Source organism: Mus musculus, chromosome 7 (genome assembly GCF_000001635.26).
Source record: "Mus musculus strain C57BL/6J chromosome 7, GRCm38.p6 C57BL/6J".
Classification (NCBI taxonomy): domain Eukaryota; kingdom Metazoa; phylum Chordata; class Mammalia; order Rodentia; family Muridae; genus Mus; species Mus musculus.
In genome coordinates, this window is record NC_000073.6 from 110,541,910 (window position 1) to 110,565,440 (window position 23,531).

Genomic DNA, 23,531 nt, shown 5'->3' on the forward strand with positions numbered 1-23,531 from the left:
AAAAACTGCATGGTACTGATACAGCAACAGACAGGTAGACCAATGGAATAGAACTGAAGACCCAGAAATGAACCCACACACCTATGGTCACTTGATCTTTGACAAGGGAGCTAAAACCATTCAGTGGAAAAAAAGACAGCATTTTCAACAAATGGTGCTGGCACAACTGGCGGTTATCATGTGGAAGAATGTGAATTGATCCATTCTTATCTCCTTATACTAAGGTCAAGTCTAAGTGGATCAAGGAACTGCACATAAAACCAGAGACACTGAAACATATAATGGAGAAAGTGGGGAAAAGCCTTGAAGATAGGGGCACAGGGGAAAATTCCTAAACAGAACAGCAATGGCTTGTGCTGTAAGATCGAGAATTGACAAATAGGACCTCATAAATTTGCAAAGCTTCTGTAAGGCAAAAAGACACCATCAATAACACAAAAAGGCCACCAACAGATTGGAAGAGGATCTTTACCAATCCTAAATCAGATAGGGGACTAATATTCAATATACATAAAGAACTCAAGAAGGCGGACTCCAGAAAATCAAATAACCCTATTAAAAATGGGGTACAGAACTAAACAAAGAATTCTCAACTGAGGAATACCAAATGGCTGAGAAACACCTGAAGAAATGTTCAACATCCTTAAACATCAGGGAAATGCAAATCAAAACAACCCTGAGATTCCACCTCACAGTCAGAATGGCTAAGATCAAAAATTCAGGTGACAGCAGATGCTGGTGGCACATGCCTTTAATCCCAGCACTTGGGAGGCAGAGGCAGGCGAATTTCTGAGTTTGAGGCCATCCTGGTCTACAGAGTGAGTTCCAGGACAGCCAGGGCTATACAGAGAAACCCTGTCTCGAACACCCATCCCAAAAGGGGGGGGGGGGGGGAAGTTAAGATGAATATTATCAAAATGAAATTTTTAACTTTTTAAATTTTTTTAAAGAAATAAGAAACAACTATGTACCGTACTGTCTTTAAAAAACAAATTTAGCTACCAAAGATGTCCCAAAATCTGACTGTTGATGGAGGAAAACCAACTTACTAAGGAAATATAAGCCATAAACAGACAATTGTAGCAACTTAGCTATAGCTATATAACTGTAGCTTTTATCTGGCAAATTAGACATCAAGCCAAAACTAGTCAGAAGAGATAAGGAGAGCAACTAACCCTTAAATCCAAAAAAGATTTTTTTAAACAAATGTAAACATTTACACAGCAAATATCAGTATCCCACATCCATGAAACAACAAAAACCAAACCAAAACAAAAGAACAAAAAGCATACAAACTGGCTGTATAAAGAAACAAGTTGAACAGGCCCAGGATCATAGGAACAGAGGTGAGGAGGGCACAACATCTGTCCCAACACCTGGAGTAACTGTGACCAGCGGAACCCAGGCACGCAGGAACTCTGCCAGACCAGTGGCACAGGTTCCTTTTGGTCTGTCTGGGCCGATGCCCTGAGCAGACCTTGGGTGCAAACTCCTTAGCCAGTACCACATCACCCAGAGGCAGCTCCACTCCTGGCAGTTTAACAAGCCCAGGATCACAGAATCAAAGAACCTTGGTCACAGCAGGATCTCAGGATCCTAAAGGCAGCTTGACTCCCAGGAGCTCGGACACACCCAGGATTCTCAGGATCACATGATCACAGAATCACAGAGACAACTTGACTCTGAGGCGTTCTTATACAACCAAGAGCACAGTCAGACATAGCCAAGGGCAGGTAGCACTAGAGATAACCAGATGGTGGGACGCAAGTGTAAGAATATAAGCGGGGCTGATGAGATGGCTCAGTGGTTAAGAGCACCGACTGCTCTTCCAAAGGTCCTGAGTTCAAATCCTAGCAACCACATGATGGCTCACAACCATCCATAACAAGATCTGACGCCCTCTTCAGGTATGTCTGAAGACATCTACAGTGTACTCACATAAAATAAAATAAATAAATCTTAAAAAAAAAAAAAAAAAGAACATAAGCAACAGAAACATCATCAGACCCCAATTCTCCCACCATAGCAAGTCCTGGATACCCCAACACACCAGAAAAGCAAAATTCAGATCTAAAATAACTTCTCATGATGATAATAGAGGACTTTAAGAAGGACATAAATAACTCCCTAAAAAGAAACACAGTAGAACACAGGTAAACAGCTAGAAGCCCTTAAAGAGGAAACACAAAAATCCCTTAAAGAATTACAGGAAAACACAATCAAACAGGCAAAGGAAAGGAACAAAACCATCCAGGATCTAAAAATGGAACTAGATGGCCTAGTCGGCCATCAATGGAAAGAGAGGCCCATTGGTCTTGCAAACTTTATACAGTACAGCCAAGAAGTGGGAGTGGGTGGGTAGGGGAGGGTATGGGGGACTTTTGGGATAGCATTGGAAATGTAAATGAAGAAAATACTTAATTAAAAAAATGGAACTGGAAACAATAAAGAAATCACAAACCCTGGAATTAGAAAACATAGCAAATGCTCTAAACAAAGAAAGAATTTTAAAAGCAGTAAGGGAAAAGTATCAAGTAACAAACGTATAAAGGCAGACCTATCAGAATTACACAGACTTCTCATCAGAGAGTATGAAAGCCAGAAGATCCTGGGCAGATGTCATACAGACCCTAAGAGAACACAAATGCCAGTCCAGGCTACTATACCTAGCAAAACTCTCAATTACCATAGACGGAGAAAACAAGATATTCCATGACAAAACCAAATTTACACAATCTATTTCCACAAATCCAGCCCTACAAAGGAAAATAGATGGAAAATACCAACACAAGGAGTGAATCTACACCCTAGAAAAAGCAAGAAAGTAATCTTACAACAAACCCACACAAACATAATTCCACCTCTAATAACAAAAATAACAGGAAGTAACAATCACTTTTCCTTAATATCTCTTAATATGAAAATTAATGTTACCAACATATCCTAATCGACTGAAATTCAAAAATATGAGGAATCAGAAATTTGGCTATCATCCAGTGGTCTCTCTAATATGGTAATTGGAGAAATAGGTCCAGTATTGTACAATCCATATACACTTTCTGCTTCTTTGTACATGACAGTGTCTTGCTGTGTGCCACATAATGGTCTTGAAATCATGCTTCTCCTACCTCTGCCTCTCTATTAGTAGGATTGTTTATTTGATGTTTTTACACTATACTGTGGTTTTCAGAAGAGCTTATTTCAAAATTATTTACACAGCCAAAAGAAACGTAGGCAATTAATTTGGGAGGTGGCTTGTAAGAGAACAGCACAGAGTGAAACTGAATACTTTGCTTGATATTTATAATTATTGTATCAATTTTGAAAAAGAGGACTTTATAAGTTACTCTTACTCTGAGATGAGTGCTTTTCAAAATCATCACAGCCAACGAATTAGAATCTTACCCTCACCTATCGTCTGTGCCACCCTCCAAGCAGAACCATTCTTCATTGAAACAGTTGATGAATGACTTCATGGATAGACCATCTCAATACTCACACCATTTCTTAAACAAATGTAACCTGTTCCCTGCGGGTTGAGAATGAAGATAATCACTCAAGTCAAACAGCTTTGACCATAGCAGAAAATCTGTATCCAAAAATGGTGCCTACAATTCATTCCTTGGTGTGGCAGAACTGTCAACTCTTAGCTTAGCTACCATGGAGGTAAAATTCTTTGTTGATGTAAGGGACATTGAAGTACAGCCTTATTACAATGAACTCCAATGTCCAAAAATTGTTCTTAATTTGAGTTTGTACCACAGTAAGAGCCAAGATTTTAAGCTCTACTAAAAACAAAACAAACAAACTTTATCTAGTTATATTCACTAAAAAAACTGATGGTATATTATTATTTTAAAATATCACAGTTAATACATTTGGAGTTATTTAAAATTTATAGAGAAAAACGTATATATTTTCAGTGTTGCTATAGATAAGCATCTATAGAAAACTGTTCAACTGATTGTCTAATATCAAACAACTTTTATGATACTCATTTTTATTGTTATAATATTTTATAAATTTTAAAGAATATGATAAACGAAAGGTATGGCAGGTATTGAAGGGGGTCTCTGAGAGGAGTTGGGGTACAAAAGGGAAAGAAGAATGTGATGTAAGTCTATTTACTCAAAATATGTTTTTAAATGTTAACAAATTCAGATAAATTGAAATATCTATTATTTCTCATCATAATGCAATTAAAAAAAAAGAAAGAAAAGAAAAGAAAAGAAAAGAAAAGAAAAGAAAAGAAAAGAAAAGAAAAGAAAAGAAACAAGTTCCCCCAAAAAAGAAACAAAACAAGTCCCACTCCTACTAACCATGAAGCTATTTTCACCTGGTACCTGCAGGCAAAGGGAAAATTAGTTTTCACCAATAGAGTATCATTGAACATATCAATCACACTCCAGGGGCAGCCCCAGGACTAGGAGTAGTTGGCCAACACAAAACAAACTCAATGGCCTTTTGGAGGTTGCTTTTTGCTACCTTCACTTTTTCGGGGGGGTCTTACTGGGTTTTTGTTTTGATTCTCATCTCTCTCTCTCTCTCTCTCTCTCTCTCTCTCTCTCTCTCTCTCTCAGGTGAAAGGGAAAGTGGATGGACTCTGGGAGGAAGGGAAATATGATCAAAATACATTATCTAAAAATGTTTAATTAAAAAACATATAAAGACTTTAAGAACCCAGAATTCCAACTCATTTTGATTATCAGAGCTCAGAAATATGTGGAAAAGCCATCAATGTCCAGTGAAATTCAAATAATGGAAAACACACTTGATTAAAAAATGAATAGCTTAACCACTCAGATTTTTTGACAGGTTATTTCTGGTTCTAAACTAAGTACATAGCTCTAAACTGAAGGAAATACTAAGGTTGTACTACCCCTTAGGGAAGTCTTTCAGTCAGTTATAATCTCAATTGTAAAATCTAACTTGTTTATTTAGAGCCCTACTGGTGCCATAATTCCCCAGTCCACAAACCCTATGGATAGCATTTGTAAATGAGGTCTATCTTAGACAATAAAAATAACTTGGAACCACCAACTCTGTAAATATCTCATTAGTCTTCAAAGTTTAATAATAAAATGCTTCCCTACTACTGTTTTTATTATTATTTATTATTTGATGTGTATGGGTGTACTATCTATATGTATGTCTATGTATTATGTAGCTATCTGGTGCCCACAGAATCTGGAAGAGGGTGTCAGATGCTCAGAAACTAAAGTTCCAGTAGCTGTGAGCCACCATGTGGTACTAGGAGCCAAACTGGGATTCTCTGAAGAGTAATAAGCAGCCAGTGATCCTACTATTGTCTCTCTAATGTTATTTAATTAACCCTTCCTGATAAGAAGAAGAATTTAAGATTAGAGCCGGGTAGTGGTGGCCTGTGCCTTTAATCCCAGCACTTGGAAGGCAGAGGCAGGCAGATTTCTGAGTTAGAGGCCAGCCTGGTCTACAAAGTGAGTCCCAGGACAGCCAAGGCTACACAGAGAAACCATGTCTCGAAAAACAAAAAACAAAAAAAAAAAAAAAAAAACAAAAAAAAAAAAGAATTTAAGATTAGTTTTGCTTTTAACAAAAGTAATTAAAAGTCAGCTTGCTCCATGTATTAGTGAGTGTCCAACACACATAGGCCAACCTCAGCAATGTGCGTATGCTGGGCACACGGAAAATATTTTACTTTTAATGAGGTCAAAAGATCACAGTTTTATTATCTTAGCAAATAGCAAATAGCTATATGGCACAGGGACAAGCTATTAAATCTCTCTAGATTTCAATGGATAATACTTAGAATAAACAGAAATTAATTTCACATTTAACTGTCCTAAAAGTGTCTATGTTCTCCCTGGCTTTCCAAATATTGACTTTATATCAACTTCTCACTTTTTGACATGATATATCTCAGTTCCCATATATGGTCCAGATTATAGATAGTCTTAAACAAACTTAGATTACCTTTAAACTAGTCACAATTACCCACCCAAGAGCATAAATTCTACCACGGCCTATTTATGTTCATGATTAATATATAAGATACATGCCTCTTTGTAGCTTGCATTATTTCTAAGGTCTCAGAAAGTATCCCTGTTACCCCCATCACTGGCACATTGCAATGCAATGCAATACTAAACATGAAATACAATATACAGAGAAATACTTCCTGATTAAGATGAAATATGAAACCCAGCAGGCTGGTACACATCTGCAATCCCACCACTGAGCAAGCTGAAGCAGGAAGACTTCAAACTAAGGCCGTCTAGAACACAAAGCAAAATTTTATTGAATGGAAAGAAAGTAAGGGGGAGGAGAAGGGAAGGAAGAAAATTTCAAGTCTTTTCTTGAAAAGAATGAAAAGTAATGATCATTAATTGATAATCATTGTAACTGATATATCCATATCACTGATAAATTTATAACTGACTCATAAATTTTAAGTTCTCGAAAACAAAAAATTGTTCCAATAAATGTACATATGTGTTTCTCCTGCCACTTTAGTGATCCTCCCTATAAAATCTTGTATATTGAGATCACTGACTTTTCACAGACACATAGGTGTCACCACTAGAGGCCACCAAATACTTCTTTTTCTTAAACCAACACATTTGTAAGTCATTCTAAGTCCTTACATTAGTTCACATTATAAGCAAATAACTATGAACTGTAATACCCAATAACTAAAAATGGCACACATGAATCTCTAAATAACAGTAAAAACCCCAACAAAGAAGGAAGCATGTTTCACACAGTGTACAGGATGTCTAGATCACCAGAGAACTTCTCCAGATTATAGTATACAAATATCACTACGTAGATGCCTTTGGAAATAGTGTATGTGAACGAGAGAGCTCATACTATCTCTGAATAGTGTCCCCTGCAAGCACGCGATTGCTATCCATGTGTATATACATGAACACATTATGATTGATATGTAAACTACCAGAGTCCTTTGTTTCATATTGCAAGGTATTTCACATATGTTTTTAATGTCTAAGTTGCCACCATCTACAGTAGTGATACACACAAAATTCCAGATTGCAGAAGATCGAGTATTGGGCAGATGATGTTAAGTTCCTTAGAAAACTCAGCTCTAAGTTCTTAGTGGGCTGCTGATCAAGTGTTCTGAGTCCACCTACTTTTGATACCCTCCTTCTCACTAAAAGTAGATGACCAACTACAGAAGGCCCAACTAGCCTCCAAATACTTACAGGACCAAGAGAAACTTACAAAACAGAATAAGGCTTCATCTTATCTGATCAACCACCATTCTGCATATAATATTTTCAAAAGTTTTCAAATACACCAGAGAAACAGCATTGTCATGTCTTAGATGTTGTACTTTTAAAATCCTGACCTAATTTTAGAAGGTCATAAAAATGCTTATAGTTTTATTTTTAAAGTTATAACTTTGGCTTTTACACTGAGTCTATAATGGGTTTTAAATCTATTTCTCCATACAGTTTAAAAGCAGATCGAGATTACTTGTTCAGATGGATACTCAGTTGTACTCCTATTTATCTATCCTGTCTCCTCCCCAACTACATCACTCCTGGAAACCATGGAAACTGATTTGCACTGTTCCCTGATCTATTAACACATGTCTATCTCTAAGCCAATGCCAAACCCTGTTGACTATGAAGCTTTATAGTGTATCTTGAAACAAGGTAGTATAATCACAGGTTTGTTCTCTCAAAACAGTTACAAACTGTCTTGCCCATTTGCCATACTGTCTGAAGACACATGTCTCCAATGCCTTACACTGTGTTAGACACTATCTTAGGTCTATACATAAACTCTACATCACACACTTTTAAAAGTAACCAGTAAAACATGGAACATAAAACCAACTATCTGAACCATTTTTACATGTACAGTTTTGTAGTGGTGGGTACATACACATTACTGGACAGCAATTTCTACAACTCTTTTCAATTTTGCAATGCTGAAAATCTCTGACTGAAAACAATTTAGTTTTTCTTTTCATCTTTTCCTACCCATGGAAACCTTCATTTTACTTACTGTTTGTATAAATTTGGCTACTCTAAATGCCACCTATAAATGGAAATTATATAGTATTTGTCTTTTAGTGACTCACTTGTTCCCACTGCACAATGTTTTCAAGGTCCACTGATGCTTTTATCAAACTTTCATATTTGTGACTGAATAATATTCCACTGTCCTGCTAAGTGTTCATCTATCCATCTGCCTCTGGACACTTGTGCTCCTTTCACTTTGGGGCTACTGTGAGCACCACTGTTAAGGGACTTGTAAGTACAAACGCCTGATTCCTTGGTTTCAGTTCTTTTGAACACACCCAGAAATGGAACTGCTGGCTCACAAAGTGATCTCACTTTACTGAAGAGCTGCTAAACTGTTCCCACAATGGTGGCATTGTCTAACATTCCCACCAACAGTGCACCAGACTTCAATTTCCCCCAAGCTGACATTTCTTTTTTATTTCTTATTTATTTATTTATTTATTTATTTATCGAGACAGGGTTTCTCTGTATAGCCCTGGCTGTCCTGGAACTCACTTTGTAGACCAGGCTGGCCTCGAACTTAGAAATCCACCTGCCTCTGCCTCCCAAGTGCTGGGATTAAAGGCATGCACCACCACGTCTGGCCAAGCTGACATTTCTTATTTTCTGAAGTTTTGACAGTAGCCATGGGGGCTAGAAAGATGGCTCAGTTAAGAGTGCTCTTTCAAAGACTGGAGTTCAGTTCCTAGCACAATTGCCTATAATTCCAGCTCCAGGAGATCTAACAACTCTAACCTCCAAGTGTTAGAGTTGCACTCATGTATACATAGCCATACACAAATACACACATATAGACATCGAAACATCATCATTGTCAATAGTAATAATAATAATAGTAATAATAATAATAATTTTAATAGTAGGCATGGCTACTATATACAATGGCTTTTATTTCATTTCACTAATGAAATAGTAAATCTTGCCCTAGATTTGTAGCCCTCTATAGATTTTATGCCATAGTTTCTCCTTCATAACAGTGGTGTTATAATCTGACAATTAACAATTGGCAATCTTAATTAAACAAGTCTCTACTAATGGATTTGTGTAATTTCCAATCTTTACCATGAATGACACACACACACATATATGTACAACTGTGTATACAAGTAGCCGTAATCTATTTGTTCAGGATAGCCCCAATTTAAGAATTCCTCCCAATTCCACTTACTCTCAGAAAACATTCCAGTTTAATTAAATAATTACTCTAATTTTAGTTTTAACATTAGGGAAAGGTGCTTTAAGTAAAATTAGGCAGGAGTTACCTTTGATTCAAGTTTTCAGACTATTATCAGAACTCACCTGCACTGGAAACCTACTACTAGCTAGACTAAAATATGAATGAACTCTCACTGAGACATGTAACCAATATGATTGGATTATGGGTATGGTGACATGCAGAAAGGAGAAAAGCACAACTAGGAATCAAGCATACAACACTCTCAGAGCGAAGATGACACGTCAATGGAGCTAAGAGTAAGAAAACACACAGCCGCGCAGAGTGGATATATCTAGAATCCCAACACTTGGGATAGTGCCAAGAGGATCAGGAGTGTAAAGTTATCCTTAGCTATGGGGCAATTTTGAGGCCAATTTGTGTTACATGAGCCTCTTTCAAAACACATAGAAAAAGAAAACTCAAACAGACTAAATGTAATAGGACAAAGACTGTATTATGCTTTCTCTGATGTCCAACGTGTGTTTACCAATACCAATCCTGACACCAATGATGCACCCAATCATTTAACTCAATACTTTATTACCCAGAGTTAGCACAGACTCAAAAGTCAAGGGCTCGGGCCCAAAAGACCCATTTTAAAGGCCAGCCACAAACAGGGCATCAAGGCTACCCTCACATCTGCCCACAAATTCAAGGTCCTGCAATACACTGCCTCACACTTAATAATTTGTTAGGGCAATTCACAGAACTCATAAAAATGGTTTGAATACATTTAATGGTTTATTATACAAAATATAACTCAAGAGCCTCATACCACAAGGACTAAGTTAAATTAGTTCAAAGCATATATCTAGGTTTTATCTGTTATCCTTTACTACAGCTAAAGGTATAACTGACTTCTGAGCAAAAGAATAAGTGATAGATACACTGCCTATGCCATGCTTTCTTTCAGACTCCCATGAGATGAACTGTTGATGGCCAAAATGACCCAAGAACTTCATTCTGAAGATGGAAAAATCTGTTCCTAGCTATCCTGTTATTATCCCTAATAAATGTAAAAGGAAAAAAAGTCACCATGGCAAGCCATTCCAACGTCCAGATTTTACTTTTAGGTCAGACTCTGGTCACAGAGTTCAGATCAATGGAAAAGTACAGAAAAGAACTGAGAGTGTCCAAGTGAAGAATGGCCACAAAGATGAAATGATGGCAACTGCATGAGAGACTCAGTGACGTGGTCCCACAACAAATGAGAAGGCTGATTACAAACAACACAAAGTGATAGTGGGCCCGGCCTATGTAGTTCTGCATCTTTCTCAGCAACTACTCTACGGCTTCAAAGCATCAGTTGGATGCAACATGACAACAAAGCTCTGTCAAAAGGAGGTCTGAGAGCAATACTGAAACAGCTGACAACAGGAAAAGATATCCTCTGGCACAAATGATTAACAGTACTCCTTAAGCAGAACTGAAAATAACTGAAATTCTAGTACAGGATAAGCAAATGACTTTAGAAATCTGTAGGCATGTGAGATGCTGATCACAAAGACGGGCTATAATCTTTTCTTAAGAGATTCTTTTCTTAAGAGATTCTTACAGAAAGGACTAACTACCTAGACATCATTAGGTTCCCTGTCCTGTGGTTTTATTACTTCAAAGAAAAAAGGGGAGTGGAAAACAAAACAAAATGAGCTACTACCACTTCTTCCTACCCACTCACACTCCATATGTATTTGCTGTAAACTCTTAAATTATTTCTGTAGGCCTTTACATGTTAAGACATGTAAGAGGAAGCCATGTCTTCCTACTTCTGCACCTGATTCTAAACAAAATCAAGTATCCTGCTACACATAGTTCACATCAAAATCTGAACCACTTTTGACATCACATTTATCACCCAACATCCACCCTTAACACACATGGTTTAGATGAAACCAGACTGTATTTTGTAATTCTTTAAAGTTGTTTCCTGTATTTTTCAAATCCCCTTTCAGCCATATTACCCACCTATTTTTATTTTAAATAATGATTTGCACAGCTAGCTCTTTTTACCTACAAGCAAGAACCTACATGTTTGCCTACTACACTATATTTTCTTTGATGAAGAAGTTAAAACTCCAAATCTTGGTAAACTCTAACTCCGAGATACTGTAAGGTCTCATTCTTCCATCGTGCTTATTTCTTCACAAGAGGAAGAGAACATTAAAATTGGCTTATATTCCTTTTCACTTGGTTCCCTGGCCAACAACATCAATACTCAGATATTCACTCAGAATTTACTTGCTCTTCTGCCCTCCAGGAGCATTGCACACTGATTACTTCTATGTTACAGCTGCAGAATGTTGAATATGGATTTTATTTCTCTCTTTCTCCAGTGTATACTTATAAAACACAAACTTTATATTAGTCAAATCACTGGGGAATGATTTTAATAACTAAATTAATTTCTCCAAAGGTTCAAATTTAGAAATTTTGGTTGCTTACATTTCAAGCCACAATTTTTCAAACACTTTAATCCTCAAAGAAAATGAGATACACTACAATACCGAGTAAAAGTTTCTGTAACTATTATAGTGAATTTTCTAAATTACAATATAAAAAGATTCAATTCACAAGCAAGGCATCTTAAAAGGGAGCTAGTGCCAAAACAATGCTATTTTTCTGATGCTCAAGACCCAGCCAATAAAAATATTTGTCCCTATAATTTTAAATAGATTGTTAGCCATAGAATTCCTCTGAAAAAACAATTCTCTAATGTTCTTTGAAATACAGTCACTAAATTTAACTTTCAACTTTATTTATATGACTGTCTGTGGCTTTGTGCATACCTAAAAAGCACAAGAAAAGACAAAAATATCCCAGAACTGGAAAAGCAGTTATTATGTTCGGTTTAGCTTATTTTCATATTTTTTATTTTTAAATCTATCCAAATTAAAACTCATCATCTCTACACAGAAGACAAATTCTTTATGAAAAAAATGGAAAGAATAAATTCAGCATCCTCTACATCAGAAATTTAATTAATAGTGAGTAAATGTATAAAACCATTTGGAAATTATGAAAGTTTAGCATTCAGGTTGAACATGCAATCTTTCATTTAGAATTTAAGTATATCATGTATGTGCTATATGAGAAGTAGAGATAGCAACAAAAAAAATTAAATAATGTGCTCTGATCCTATATTTGTCCTTAAATAAGGTAAGAAGCTGGTATCTATTCAATAGCAAGAGCTATGTTTTGGATATAATCCAGCTGTCCCCCAGGGTTCACTGTGAGTAAGACCTTGTCTGGAAGGTGGCTGTGAGTAAGACTTTCACAGTAGGGCAGGACAGTGTTTATAAAGGTCAATGGAGGAAAGATGTATTTCCCGGAAGACCCCCTTGTAGTTCTTATGAAGGAGTCGTTAGAAAAAAACAGATTACCCAGTATCTCTGATTCCCTCTGGGGAATAATTTTAATAACTGAATTAATTTCTCCAAAGTATCTCTGATTCCCTCTGTGCCTACTGCTTGCTCCTGCATGTATGTCCACCATAGCACTCCATACTACAGAGCCTGTACTACTCTGTTTGGACTTTCAATTTCCAAAGCTATGAGTTAAATAAACCTCCTTTTCTTCTCGACCAGTTATCTTTCAGATCCAGCATTTCCACTAGAACACAAATACTACCATAGTTTAAAAATGTCACTTCCAAAACACTATGCCTCGACTGAAAGTAATTAACAAGACTGGCATTAAATACTAGCTTTGTTGCATCCTACCTGATAGACTTTGTTAAAATTATGTACACTTCCTAAGCCTCACCTTACTTGTTTGTAAATTAATACACTAGCACCAATCATCTAGTTTTCATGAGTTTCTCCAAGTATTTATAACTGCTAGATAGTAGCCTTAAAGCTACATGCTCAATGTCACTCTAACTTAGAAATGCTATGAAGGTTTTTTCATATGTATCATCAGGAAAGGGACTATCACCCTGGACAAACAAACTTAGAAACGGAGATAGACTACTTTTGACATATATCTTTCTTTTTACTATTAAGAGTTACAATCATACAGTATATCAGTTACACAAGTTTGTGAAAATTTAACTTTTATTCACCTGAAGTTATTGTCATTTCCAAAGCTTACTGCCTCAGTCTGCCAACCTAGGCCTAGTCCGGGAACCTTCCTGCCTCTGTACAATCTAATCTAGGCCTAGCATGTTTTCAGCCTCTGAGACTTACTGCTGAATAAGCTCACCCTTTCTAATTCTTTCTGAGCTCTGGCTGGCTGGTTCTGTCTCTACTCCTCTACAAACTGAATAATGATTCAGTCTAACTTCTCTCAGCTTCTGCTGACTCATTCACATTAACTCTAGCAATCTGTTCTAACTTCTGGTTCCTTCTCATTCTGTCTTCACCTGTGTCTGGCTTGTTTTCTCTCTGCAATCTGTCTCTGTACAATTGTCCCAGGAAAGCTGCCACCTCCTTTCTTTCTTTCTACTCTGAAGTAGACTCTCTTTCCTCCCTCTTCTCATGGAAGTGGGGCATATCCTATTCTGTCAAAATTTTCTCTGATTTGTCACTTTGTCTGCCACTCAATTAGACATCACTTTCAAACATGGGAGCTTCCTCCTACAAACTAACTTTACCTTCATTGTTGGGGATTAAAGGTATGTACTATGGGTGTGTCTCTATTCCAGCCAGAGGGATTAAAGGTGTGTGCTAAGGGCAGAGTCACACCACAATTAGAAACAGGGTTTTCCAGTAAATAACACAATTTCAGGGTTCACAATGAGATCAAATATTCTGCAACACAAGTTACTGCTGTTCATGTACAGAATCATATATCTAATTTATGTAAGGATAGCATAAGGCAATAATTAATAGTTTAACACTTTTATCAAAGATTAACAGAAGTTTATTCAGTTTTTAAAATGAACTTCAATATTTGTAAGTTAAATTTACTTTGTAAGTACAGGCACTAACAAATCAAAGTTACTCTTAAGTATAAAAAAATGTTAAAGAATAAGAAACCAGTGGGGTTGTGGGGCTGGCTCAGTGGGTAAAGTGCACACCGTGTGAACCTGATGATCTGAATTTGATCCCTAGCACCTAGATAAAAAGCCAGATGTGGTAGCATACACTTACAATTACAGCACAATTTTCTATGACTGTGAACTGGAGACTGAGATAGGAGAAACAGCAGGAAGGTCAAGTGCTAAAAGGCTTGGAGTATGCAGGGCTGCAGCCACAAGAAGGGAAACCCTGCCTCCAGATCAGAATAGGAGAGAACTTCCTCCTGAAAAGTTGCCCTCTGACCTCCACATGAGCACTGAGGCATACACATGCAACACATTCAACATTCCTCAAGTATTAACTGCTCTCCAAAGTTCTGAAATGCTATGGCAAGACTCAGCCAAGAAGTCACATAGAAAGGTCTTGGGTGGTGGCCTCCATTCCACTAAATCAGTAGTATACACCTCCATCTGCCATTGTACTGACACTTCAACTTTTCTTTGAGTTTCTCTCCCTCCCTCCCCCACCCTCCCCCACCCTCCCTCTCTGTCTCTCTCTCTGTCTCTCTCTCTGTCTCTCTCTCTGTCTGTCTCTCTCTCTCTCTCTCTCTCTCACACACACACACATACACACACACACAATCCATTTACTAAATAGTAAAATCAATTTGTCTCTCCCTTACTGCTAGAAAAAAATACCAGATGTATCACATATTTATCTGTCCCCTTGATTTATAAAATATAAAAGTATCCTTCTTGGTCCTAGCAAACTCTCTACCCCAATCCACAATCTCTTTGGCCTACCAATATATGTTGCTCTAGAAACTTGTGAAGGTTTCATCATTCACACTGCAAAAAGGCAGCAATCTATACATCTATATTTTCATGTGAACAAAGACATAAATTCAGAGGAAATTTGATCAAGACCCCAAAATTTCCCCTTTTAGTCAACACTAAAAGGGATGCTCAAACAGTCTAAAACATTTGTAGTACAAATGCCTGGTTATTCAAATAGTAAGACCACTTGAGGAAGCATATGGGACAGAAGAGGAAGAAATGCAAGGGGCACTCCAAGAAGTTACTGTCCTTGGTTACTCACATCCTTCCCCATTTTCAAAGTCAAAATGTAAACCTCTCCTTTCTACCCACTACCAAAGCATGGTTCTTTATTACAGGGTGAGCTTAAAAGTCATCATTACCTCAGCTACAGTAAGAAAACAACATTCTCAACCTGTTTCTGTTCAACATGTTTTGTCCTAATGGACATTTCTAAACCATGCTAATGAGGAAAGAATCAATTCAGGGACTAGAGAGAGCACAGTGGTTACGGAGCACTGGCTCCTTTTGCATAGGACCTAAGTACAACTCCTAGAACCCACATACTGATTCAATTACAACTGAATTCAGTTACAATCGTCTCTAACTCCAGTTCCAGGTAATATGATGCCCTCTTTCAGTTTTCCTAAGTACCAGGAATGCATATGGTGCATATACATACAGGCAAGCAAAACACTCATACATATAAAATAAAAATATGAAAAAATAACTATTTTTCCTCTGAAAGAGGTGCTAAAATATATGAAACAAACAGCAATTATAAACAATGAAAACAACTGTGTAGGCTGGGTGTGAGGGTGTGGGGCTGTGGGTGGAGGGGAATGGGGTGGAGGGGTAGAGAGCCTGCATCCAGCCAGAGTTCCTGTGCTCTGGGCAGGAGGATGCGGGAAGACTGCTGGACGCTTTCCACTCGGCCCCGGGTGAACATCTGGCTATGTGAAGCCACTGACCCCACACGGCAGGGGGGTGGACAAGGGGCAGCTCCTGGTACCAGGTTCTCAGTCTCTGGCATTCCATGCTGGATATGGCAGAGAAGCTGAGAACAGAATAGGGGCCCCTGGACAACACTCAGCCCAGAGGGGAAAGGAAGAGAGGTCAGGGGGAGAAGGGGAGCTGGGTGGTTCCCATACAGGTGAGCGTCCTTAGTCTGGTCTGTGGCTGGAGCACAGGAAGGCCTTCTGATGGGAGGTTAGAAGCAGCTCCTTAGAAGAAAGCCTATCCCATCGTCCAAGCACAGAGGGTGATGAACAGAGACGGTCTATGGTTTTAGAGCTTTATTGTAGAAAGGCAGGGGAAAGGTAGAAAGAGAGAGACCAGCCATAGCCAAGAGGAGAGAAGGGGGAAGGGAAAAAGTAAAAGTGAGAGAGAAAGAAAGGTGAAGGCTTAGAGAGGTAAAAGCTTAGAGAGAGAGAGTAAGGAAAGTAAAAGCTTAAGAGATCGAGGATGGGCCAAGCAGCCCCTCTTATAGTGGGCTTGTTATCTTGCTGTTGCTAGGTAACTGTGAGGAGGAGTCTAGCCAGAAGGTCAGAAGCTTGGGACATTGTCTAGGTGACTGAAAGCCACAGCTCCTGTGGGGGCTGTGGGGACGGTAACTTCGACAGGAGCCAGGGGTCCAGGAGACATGAGGGAACACCTTCTGTCCCATGTAGGTGGAAATTATCACCATCAGGTCCTACCAGGGTTCACGACCTCAGCTCAACTGGAGACTAGGCTGTCTGTACATAGCCCATTGCCCAACATGGGGGCACACACCTGTAATCAAACCACTCATCAAATGGATTGAGAGTTCAAGGTCATAGGCTACACAATGATCTTGAGGCCAGCTGGAACTATAAGAGACTGTCTCAATAATAAGATAACAAAGAATATCTCCTCAAACAAGCATCAACCTCACTTAAGCACTACTGCTCTATGGAAGATATTGTTCTATGCATTTTAGATGCATTTTTCCTATTTCATCTCTACAATAGAACTATGATATAAGCATATCTATTACCCCCATTTCACAGATGAAGAATCTGAGGTTAAAAAATTAGCTAGTCAAAAGTCATACCATGCAGGTAGGCCTTAAGCTCAGGCTTACGTTCAAGAGTCTGTATTCTTGACTACCATATCATTTAAAGAATGGTGTGTGTGACTTTACCTTTTGAGACATATTCTTACCCCGAAGACCTGCCTATGCTGGAACTGTCCATGTAAATCAGTCTGGCCTCAAACTCACAGTAATTCACCTGCCTCTCCTTCATGAGTTCTAGGATTGAAACAGTGTGACGATTTGAATATGGTTGGCCCAAGGAAAGTAGCACTATTTCGAGGTCTTGTTAGAGTAGGTATGACACTGTGGGGGAGGGCTCTGAGGCTTAAGCTCTGCCCAGTGTGAATGAGAGTCCCCCTCTAGGCTGCTTTTCTGTCAAGACATAGAACTCTCAGCTCCTTCTCTAGCACAATGTTTGCCTGGATGCTGCCATGCTTCCCACCATGATTATAATGGACTGAACTGAAACTGTAAGCCAGTCCCAATTAAATGTTATCCTTTATCAAAGTTGTCTTGGTCATGGTGTCTCATCACAGCAGTAAACTAAGACAAACAGTAAGGTGGAAAGTTGAAAAGCAAAGATACTTTTCTGGTTGAAGCAAAAGTTACTGTGCTAAGGTTTCTCTTAAAGAATCAGAGCACCAGGGGCTGGAGAGATGGTTCAGCGGTTAAGAGCATCGACTGCTCTTCTGAAGGTCGTGAGTTCAAATCCCAGCAACAACATGGTGGCTCACAACCATCCGTAATGAGATCTGATGCCCTCTTCTGGAGTGTCTAAAGACAGCTATAGTGTACTTACATATAATAAATAAATAAATCTTAAAAAAAAAAAAAAGAAAGAAATCAGAGGACCTGGAGAGATAACTCAGCAGTTCAGAAGAGCATCCACATGGTAGATCACACTAGCTATAACTCCAGCTTCAAGGGATCTTCTTCTGACTTCTGTGGGCACCAGGCACACATGTGCCCATACACATATGCACATATGCAGGCAAAACACACACAACAAAACAAAAATCTTTTAAAAACCCAACATTTTTAAAGAATAAGAGGACTTCTGCTTTTGGATACATAAGGATCACTAATCTGTAATGCTAGCAAGCACACTGAATGGGGAAAAAGAACAGCATAGCAGACATTCCATAATTCATGTAATAAATTATTCCTAACAGTAGAATGAAATAAAATTATTAAATAGGAAAAATATTATAGTAAAAGCTAAAAAGCAGCAATTAAAAAAAAAGACATCAGGATAAAGGCACCAACTTACCAATTCAATTCCCTGTGGGAAAGGCGTGTCATCCCAGTCCTGCTGTGGGAATCTCTGAATTATTTTCCCCAGACCTTCTCCTGGCCCTGCTGAGAGATCAAAATGAGTCACTTAATAAGCTATATAAAATAGATACATAATATCTAATAGATATATAAAACCTGAGTGAATACTTAGTATACTACTACTTTTCCAGAAGATTTGAGTAAATTGACAGAGTAAATATTTCAAGTTTTAAGGGAAGTTGATGTGTGCTTCTAAACATAATACTTGAAATAGCAGACAACCCTACACTAGCATGGACTGTCAGAGAAGTGCTGACACATGAAAAGCGAGGCATTTACATATCATGGTGGCCACCTATGTCCCAATAAAAGTAGTTTTAAATGTCAAATGGAAAGGTACTGTTAGCACCAAATTTCAACTATTGGTTAGAAGTACATGTTTATTTTTTAGTCTAGCCTGAAACCTTACCACAGTCTAGGCAGAGCTTCTCAGTACAGTACTAGTGATATCTTGGGCAGGATAATTTGGTGTGTTAGGTAAGAAGAGTGCTACCTGGAGTACTGTGGTATGTTTAGCAGCACCCTCAGCTCCAATTCACTGGAACAAGCACTTACCATCTCCCCAGGAACAAGGAAATTGTTACAACCAAGAATGGAATGTTTCCAGACATTGCCAAATATCTCAAGGTTAAAAACCACAATCTATACATCAGTTGTTATAAAATTAGCCTGTGACATCAAAGAAATGAACTTTAGGGATATAATCTATAAGACAACTGGAGATTAAAATCCATGCTAGATCTAAGTTGATTTTTATATCCTCTCCCCAAAGTCCTGGGTGATTGAACCTGGTTGCCTCTCACATACCAGTTAAATACTATCCCACTGACCCATATCCCTAAACCCTGCTTTTCAATCCCCAGCATTGGAATAATTTGCTGGTTAATTAATATGAATTTGTTTTAATTATGTACAATTTGAAAGAGAAAAGCTCCTCCTTGATAGAGTGTGACTTTCAAAATCTCTCCAAAAGCAACATATCATTTACTGATTTCATAATATATGGTGTTTCAATAACATGATGGCTTAGTTTGACATGCTGACAGTTATTAATGCATATGAAAATGTGAACAATGAGTGTTAAGACTTACCATTTATTATTATTTGAAGACAAAAATTTGGTTAAAAAATATAAAATCACAGTGGGTAAATCTTTTATTATAAGCAAAATATACAAAGAAGCCATGTAAGTAGTAACGGCCTTTAATTGCAGCATTTCTGAAACTGAAGCAGGAAGAATACAAATTCAAGGCTGACCAGAACTACACAAAGAACTTTGCTGCCCCCAAAACAAAGAGCCATCACGACTTGCTTTCCAAGTATCAAATGTGTAAATTTTGCTGTCATTAATGACATTTGAAGAACTTAAGAATTCACCTATAAAAAGTAAATAAATACTTTCGGATTTCTGTTTGATTTTGTGAGTTATTCTGAATGTTTAAACTTACTAACCAAGTTTAAATGTAAGTTGTGATAACCATCATATGGGTAGTGTTGATTGTATTGAAAAATGCTGACATGCCATTTTTTATAGAGAAGGGAAGATAGATTGACAGATTTTATGTCCACAAGAGAAGTAGGTCATGCCAATTAAAGTAACTGCAGAAGTTACTCCTATTTTGACTACCTATTAAATGAGTCAGGATAACAAGACAGAGAAAGGGAAAAATTCCTCAAGAGAAGACTAACAACTCCTTCAGTGAAGCAGTGCTTAGCAGACAAATACTGTACCCACACAAATGGAAAAGGGAGGAAGTTGTCATTTATCCAGGTCTCTGTGCTTTCCTTTCCAGCTCCTACTCTCCTAACCTAACAAAAAGTACAAAACTATGACAACAAGAAGGAGTCTGTATATCTTTTAAAAGAACTGGGGGACAAAAAGCTCATAAAGACAATGGAATGTTTGAAATGGTCTTCTATGAAAAGACTATGACTGGATACAAGACAAACGGGCCAAACGAATTTAGAAAAAGTTGACACAATACGGCCTCAGACAGACTGTTTTCTTTCTCTTACGTTTGGTAAGCCTCTTTCATGGTAGAGTTGTAGGGATGTGTAGGCCAGCCACAAAGATTACCAAGTATCAGAAGATAAACCAAACAGCCCTCAACCCTTGGCAAAGTAGCCATTCTAGCCTTAACAAATTACCTTTAAGGTGCCAAACACACTATGGCTACTAAATACTACGGTGCTAATGGCTATGAGGAAGATGAACATCTTTAAAGAACTGAGCAATAAATAGGGCTTAACTGGGTTGAAAAATTAATACTCCTCTCTCTCCTTCCCTCCCTCCATATACATATGGCTACCACCAACCAAAAGCATATAAGGGCTGGACCTAGGCCTCCACACATAAGTAGCAGATGTGCAGCTTGGTCTTCATGTGGGTTCCCAAACAAATGGAGCAGCGGCTTACGCTGACTCTGTTGCCTGCCTGTGGATCCTGCTCCCCTAACAGGGCTATGGTGTCTGGCCTCAGTGGGAGAGGATGTGCCTAGTCCTACAGTGACTTGATGTGCCAGGATGGGCTGGTTCTCAGAGGTAAAGGGGAGGAGTGATAGGGGAGAGCCCTGTGAAGGGAGGCTGGGAAGGGGTGGGGGTTGCAATCAGGATGTAAAGCAAATAAATAAAAAGAAAAACTGTATTTAGTATTCATTGATTTTTACCACCTGATATAATGAGTGCTTTCCATATGCTTGCAATGCATATGTATTCTGCTTGATTACAAAAATCTTAAACTGAGAAATGCTATTCTAATATATAATTCACAAAATTATATTCTTTTGTGATATAGTTATCTAAACAATTAAATCAGTGGTTATCTAAATACCTATAATGTCCATCTACACAGGGCAGTAGTTGTGTTCAGTAACACAGTTTATACCGTTCATCTCTCATCCTGAGTAATCACTAACATGTAATTATGGTTACTGTTTCTTGTCTGTCTCACTTTATGAAAATGAGATCAATAATTTGAGTGGCTTTGCTCAGATACTACCCATAGTTTCTATAATGTATTAGGTACTTAGTAAGATATTTGTTGAATAAATTAATAGAATTATTATATGTGTAGGATACATATAAACTGTCAAGAAATGTATTACTAGAATTACCTGGATTTAAAAGATAGCTTATATAATCAAACTCCTATTCTAGCAATTTTTTTAACAGAAGAAAACACCTTAAAGAAGATGTATAGCTAAAAAGATATATAAAAGGGAGTGGAGAGACAGGAGGAGTTGGTGGGAAAGAAAGGAGTGGAAATTTTATAAACATGGGTTTCATGTACAATTTTGGGGGGCTAGATGTATCACACCTTTAATCTTTGTTAGAGGCAGAGGTAGACAGATTTTTGTGAATTCAAAACTAGCCTAGTCTATACTGCAAATTCCAGGCCAGCCAGGGCTACACAGCAAACCCCTGTTTTGCTGTTGTTCTGTTTAAATAGAAAGAAAGAAAGAAAGAAAGAAAGAAAGAAAGAAAGAAAGAAAGAAAGAAAGAAAGAAAGAGAAAAGAAAAGAGAAGGGAAGGATCTATTCAATAAAGCTCATGTATGAGCTGGTGATGTAATTCAGAAGAGTGCTTGCTTAATATGTACAAGTAAGTCATTGGCTTCAATCTCCAGCACTAAAGAAAAGAAAAAAGAAAAAAAAGAAAAAAAAAAAAAACAAGACTTCAGGCAACTACAGGAGTTTACATGTGAAAGTAAAGGCAGAGAGCAGAAGTAGTATTCTACATAGAGGTTTGTCAAGGGAGCAATCCAGACATGTAGGAAGAGAACAAATGCCATCAAGGACTGCCTAGCTCTCCAGGCTCTATCTCCTCCACTAACTTCTGGAAGCACCATGGCACCTCACAGCAAACAGCTAAGCTCTACTTAATATACTCCTCCATTCCTTAACACAGTATGGGTCTGGATTTCTGTCATTGGGGTACAAACCAAACTGCACAATAAGAGGCACCTTGCTTGATCAAACTCTCTCAAGCTGTTAATCTGGGAACAACTAAACAAAATGATGATCTCTTTAAGAAAATCGTAAAAAGAAAGGTTAGAAATACATGATAACTTTGTTCAAATAGTTGATATAGAGAAGATATACTGGGGAAGAACCAAGGCAAAGTGTATGTTTTTGAGTTAATACAAAGAAAGAACAAAGTTCAAATATCCAGCATCCATATAAAATCCAAATGTGTCAGTCAATGCCTGTAATTCTAGCACTGGGAAGGTAAAAACAGAGGACATCCTTGGAGCTTCCTGACTAACCTTAACTGGTAACATTAAAGTTGAGTAAGAGACTTGATTCAAAACAACACACACACACACACACACACACACACACACACACACACACACACACACACATATAGATATTAGAGGAGGGAGCTGTGGCAGAGATTCTTATCTATTCACCTTAGCAGTGGCCTTTCCTCAGTGACCATGCTGAGCCAGGGCCTGACGGCAATCCTCTGAGGAGGGCCTATAGCTATTGCCTCCAATCATGAGTGTTCAGTCGGTAAGCTGTTACCAGCCTGTGATGGTTCGTTCTAATTATCAACTTGGAAAAACCTAGCATCAGAGAGGCTCCATATGAGCATGTGTGTCAGACTGTTTTGAGTGCCTGAATGGAGTGGCAAGAACCCTACCTGGACAGCACCTTCTGAGGAGGGAGGGGCTCAGATAAGAAGGATGGAAAGGTAAGTATTTTTTGCTGTCTCTTTTCTCTTGAGGTTTTTGTGCGTGCATGTGTGCATACCATGTGTGTGCAGGAGCCTGTGGCGTCCAGTGGACTCCACATCAGATCCCCTAGAGGCAGTTACAGGCAACTGTGAGACACGGATGTGAGATTCAAATTCCAGAAGAAGAGCAAGCACTCCTGACCACTGAGGCATCTCTAGCTCAAGATTCTTGTTTGCTCTTAACTCTCACTGGAGAGTTCATTTAACCTGTTCATGTCACCGCTGATTCCTCTGACAATATTAAAGTCAGCTGCTTCAAGCTCCCAATGTCGATTGAAGACAGTCTCTCTCCAGAAAGCCTTCAGACCATCACCAGATTGAGACTCCAGAGACACCCAGCCTCATAGACGGAGTAACTAGTGAGTTCTCACACTTTCTGGT

The 23,531-nt window shown here is 38.3% G+C and overlaps 1 protein-coding gene across 9 annotated transcripts in view; it reads right to left on the reverse strand.

Annotated features, from left to right (window-relative positions):
* Sbf2 (SET binding factor 2) overlaps positions 1 to 23,531 on the reverse strand; it is a 306,924-nt gene that overhangs the window by 233,899 nt on the left and 49,494 nt on the right. For 5 of the 9 annotated variants that reach the window (XR_001785572.2, XM_006507927.3, XM_006507926.2 and 2 more), the window contains exon 2: positions 18,349 to 18,437. Coding sequence is in view for 7 of the 9 variants with exons in the window: in XM_006507927.3 (XP_006507990.1) it covers positions 18,349 to 18,437 (89 nt within the window). In the remaining 2 variants the exon portion in view is untranslated. Of the gene's footprint in view, positions 1 to 18,348; positions 18,438 to 23,531 lie in introns of those variants that run through there. The other 4 variants (XM_030242673.1, XM_030242672.1, XM_006507924.2 and 1 more) reach the window with 2 other exon arrangements.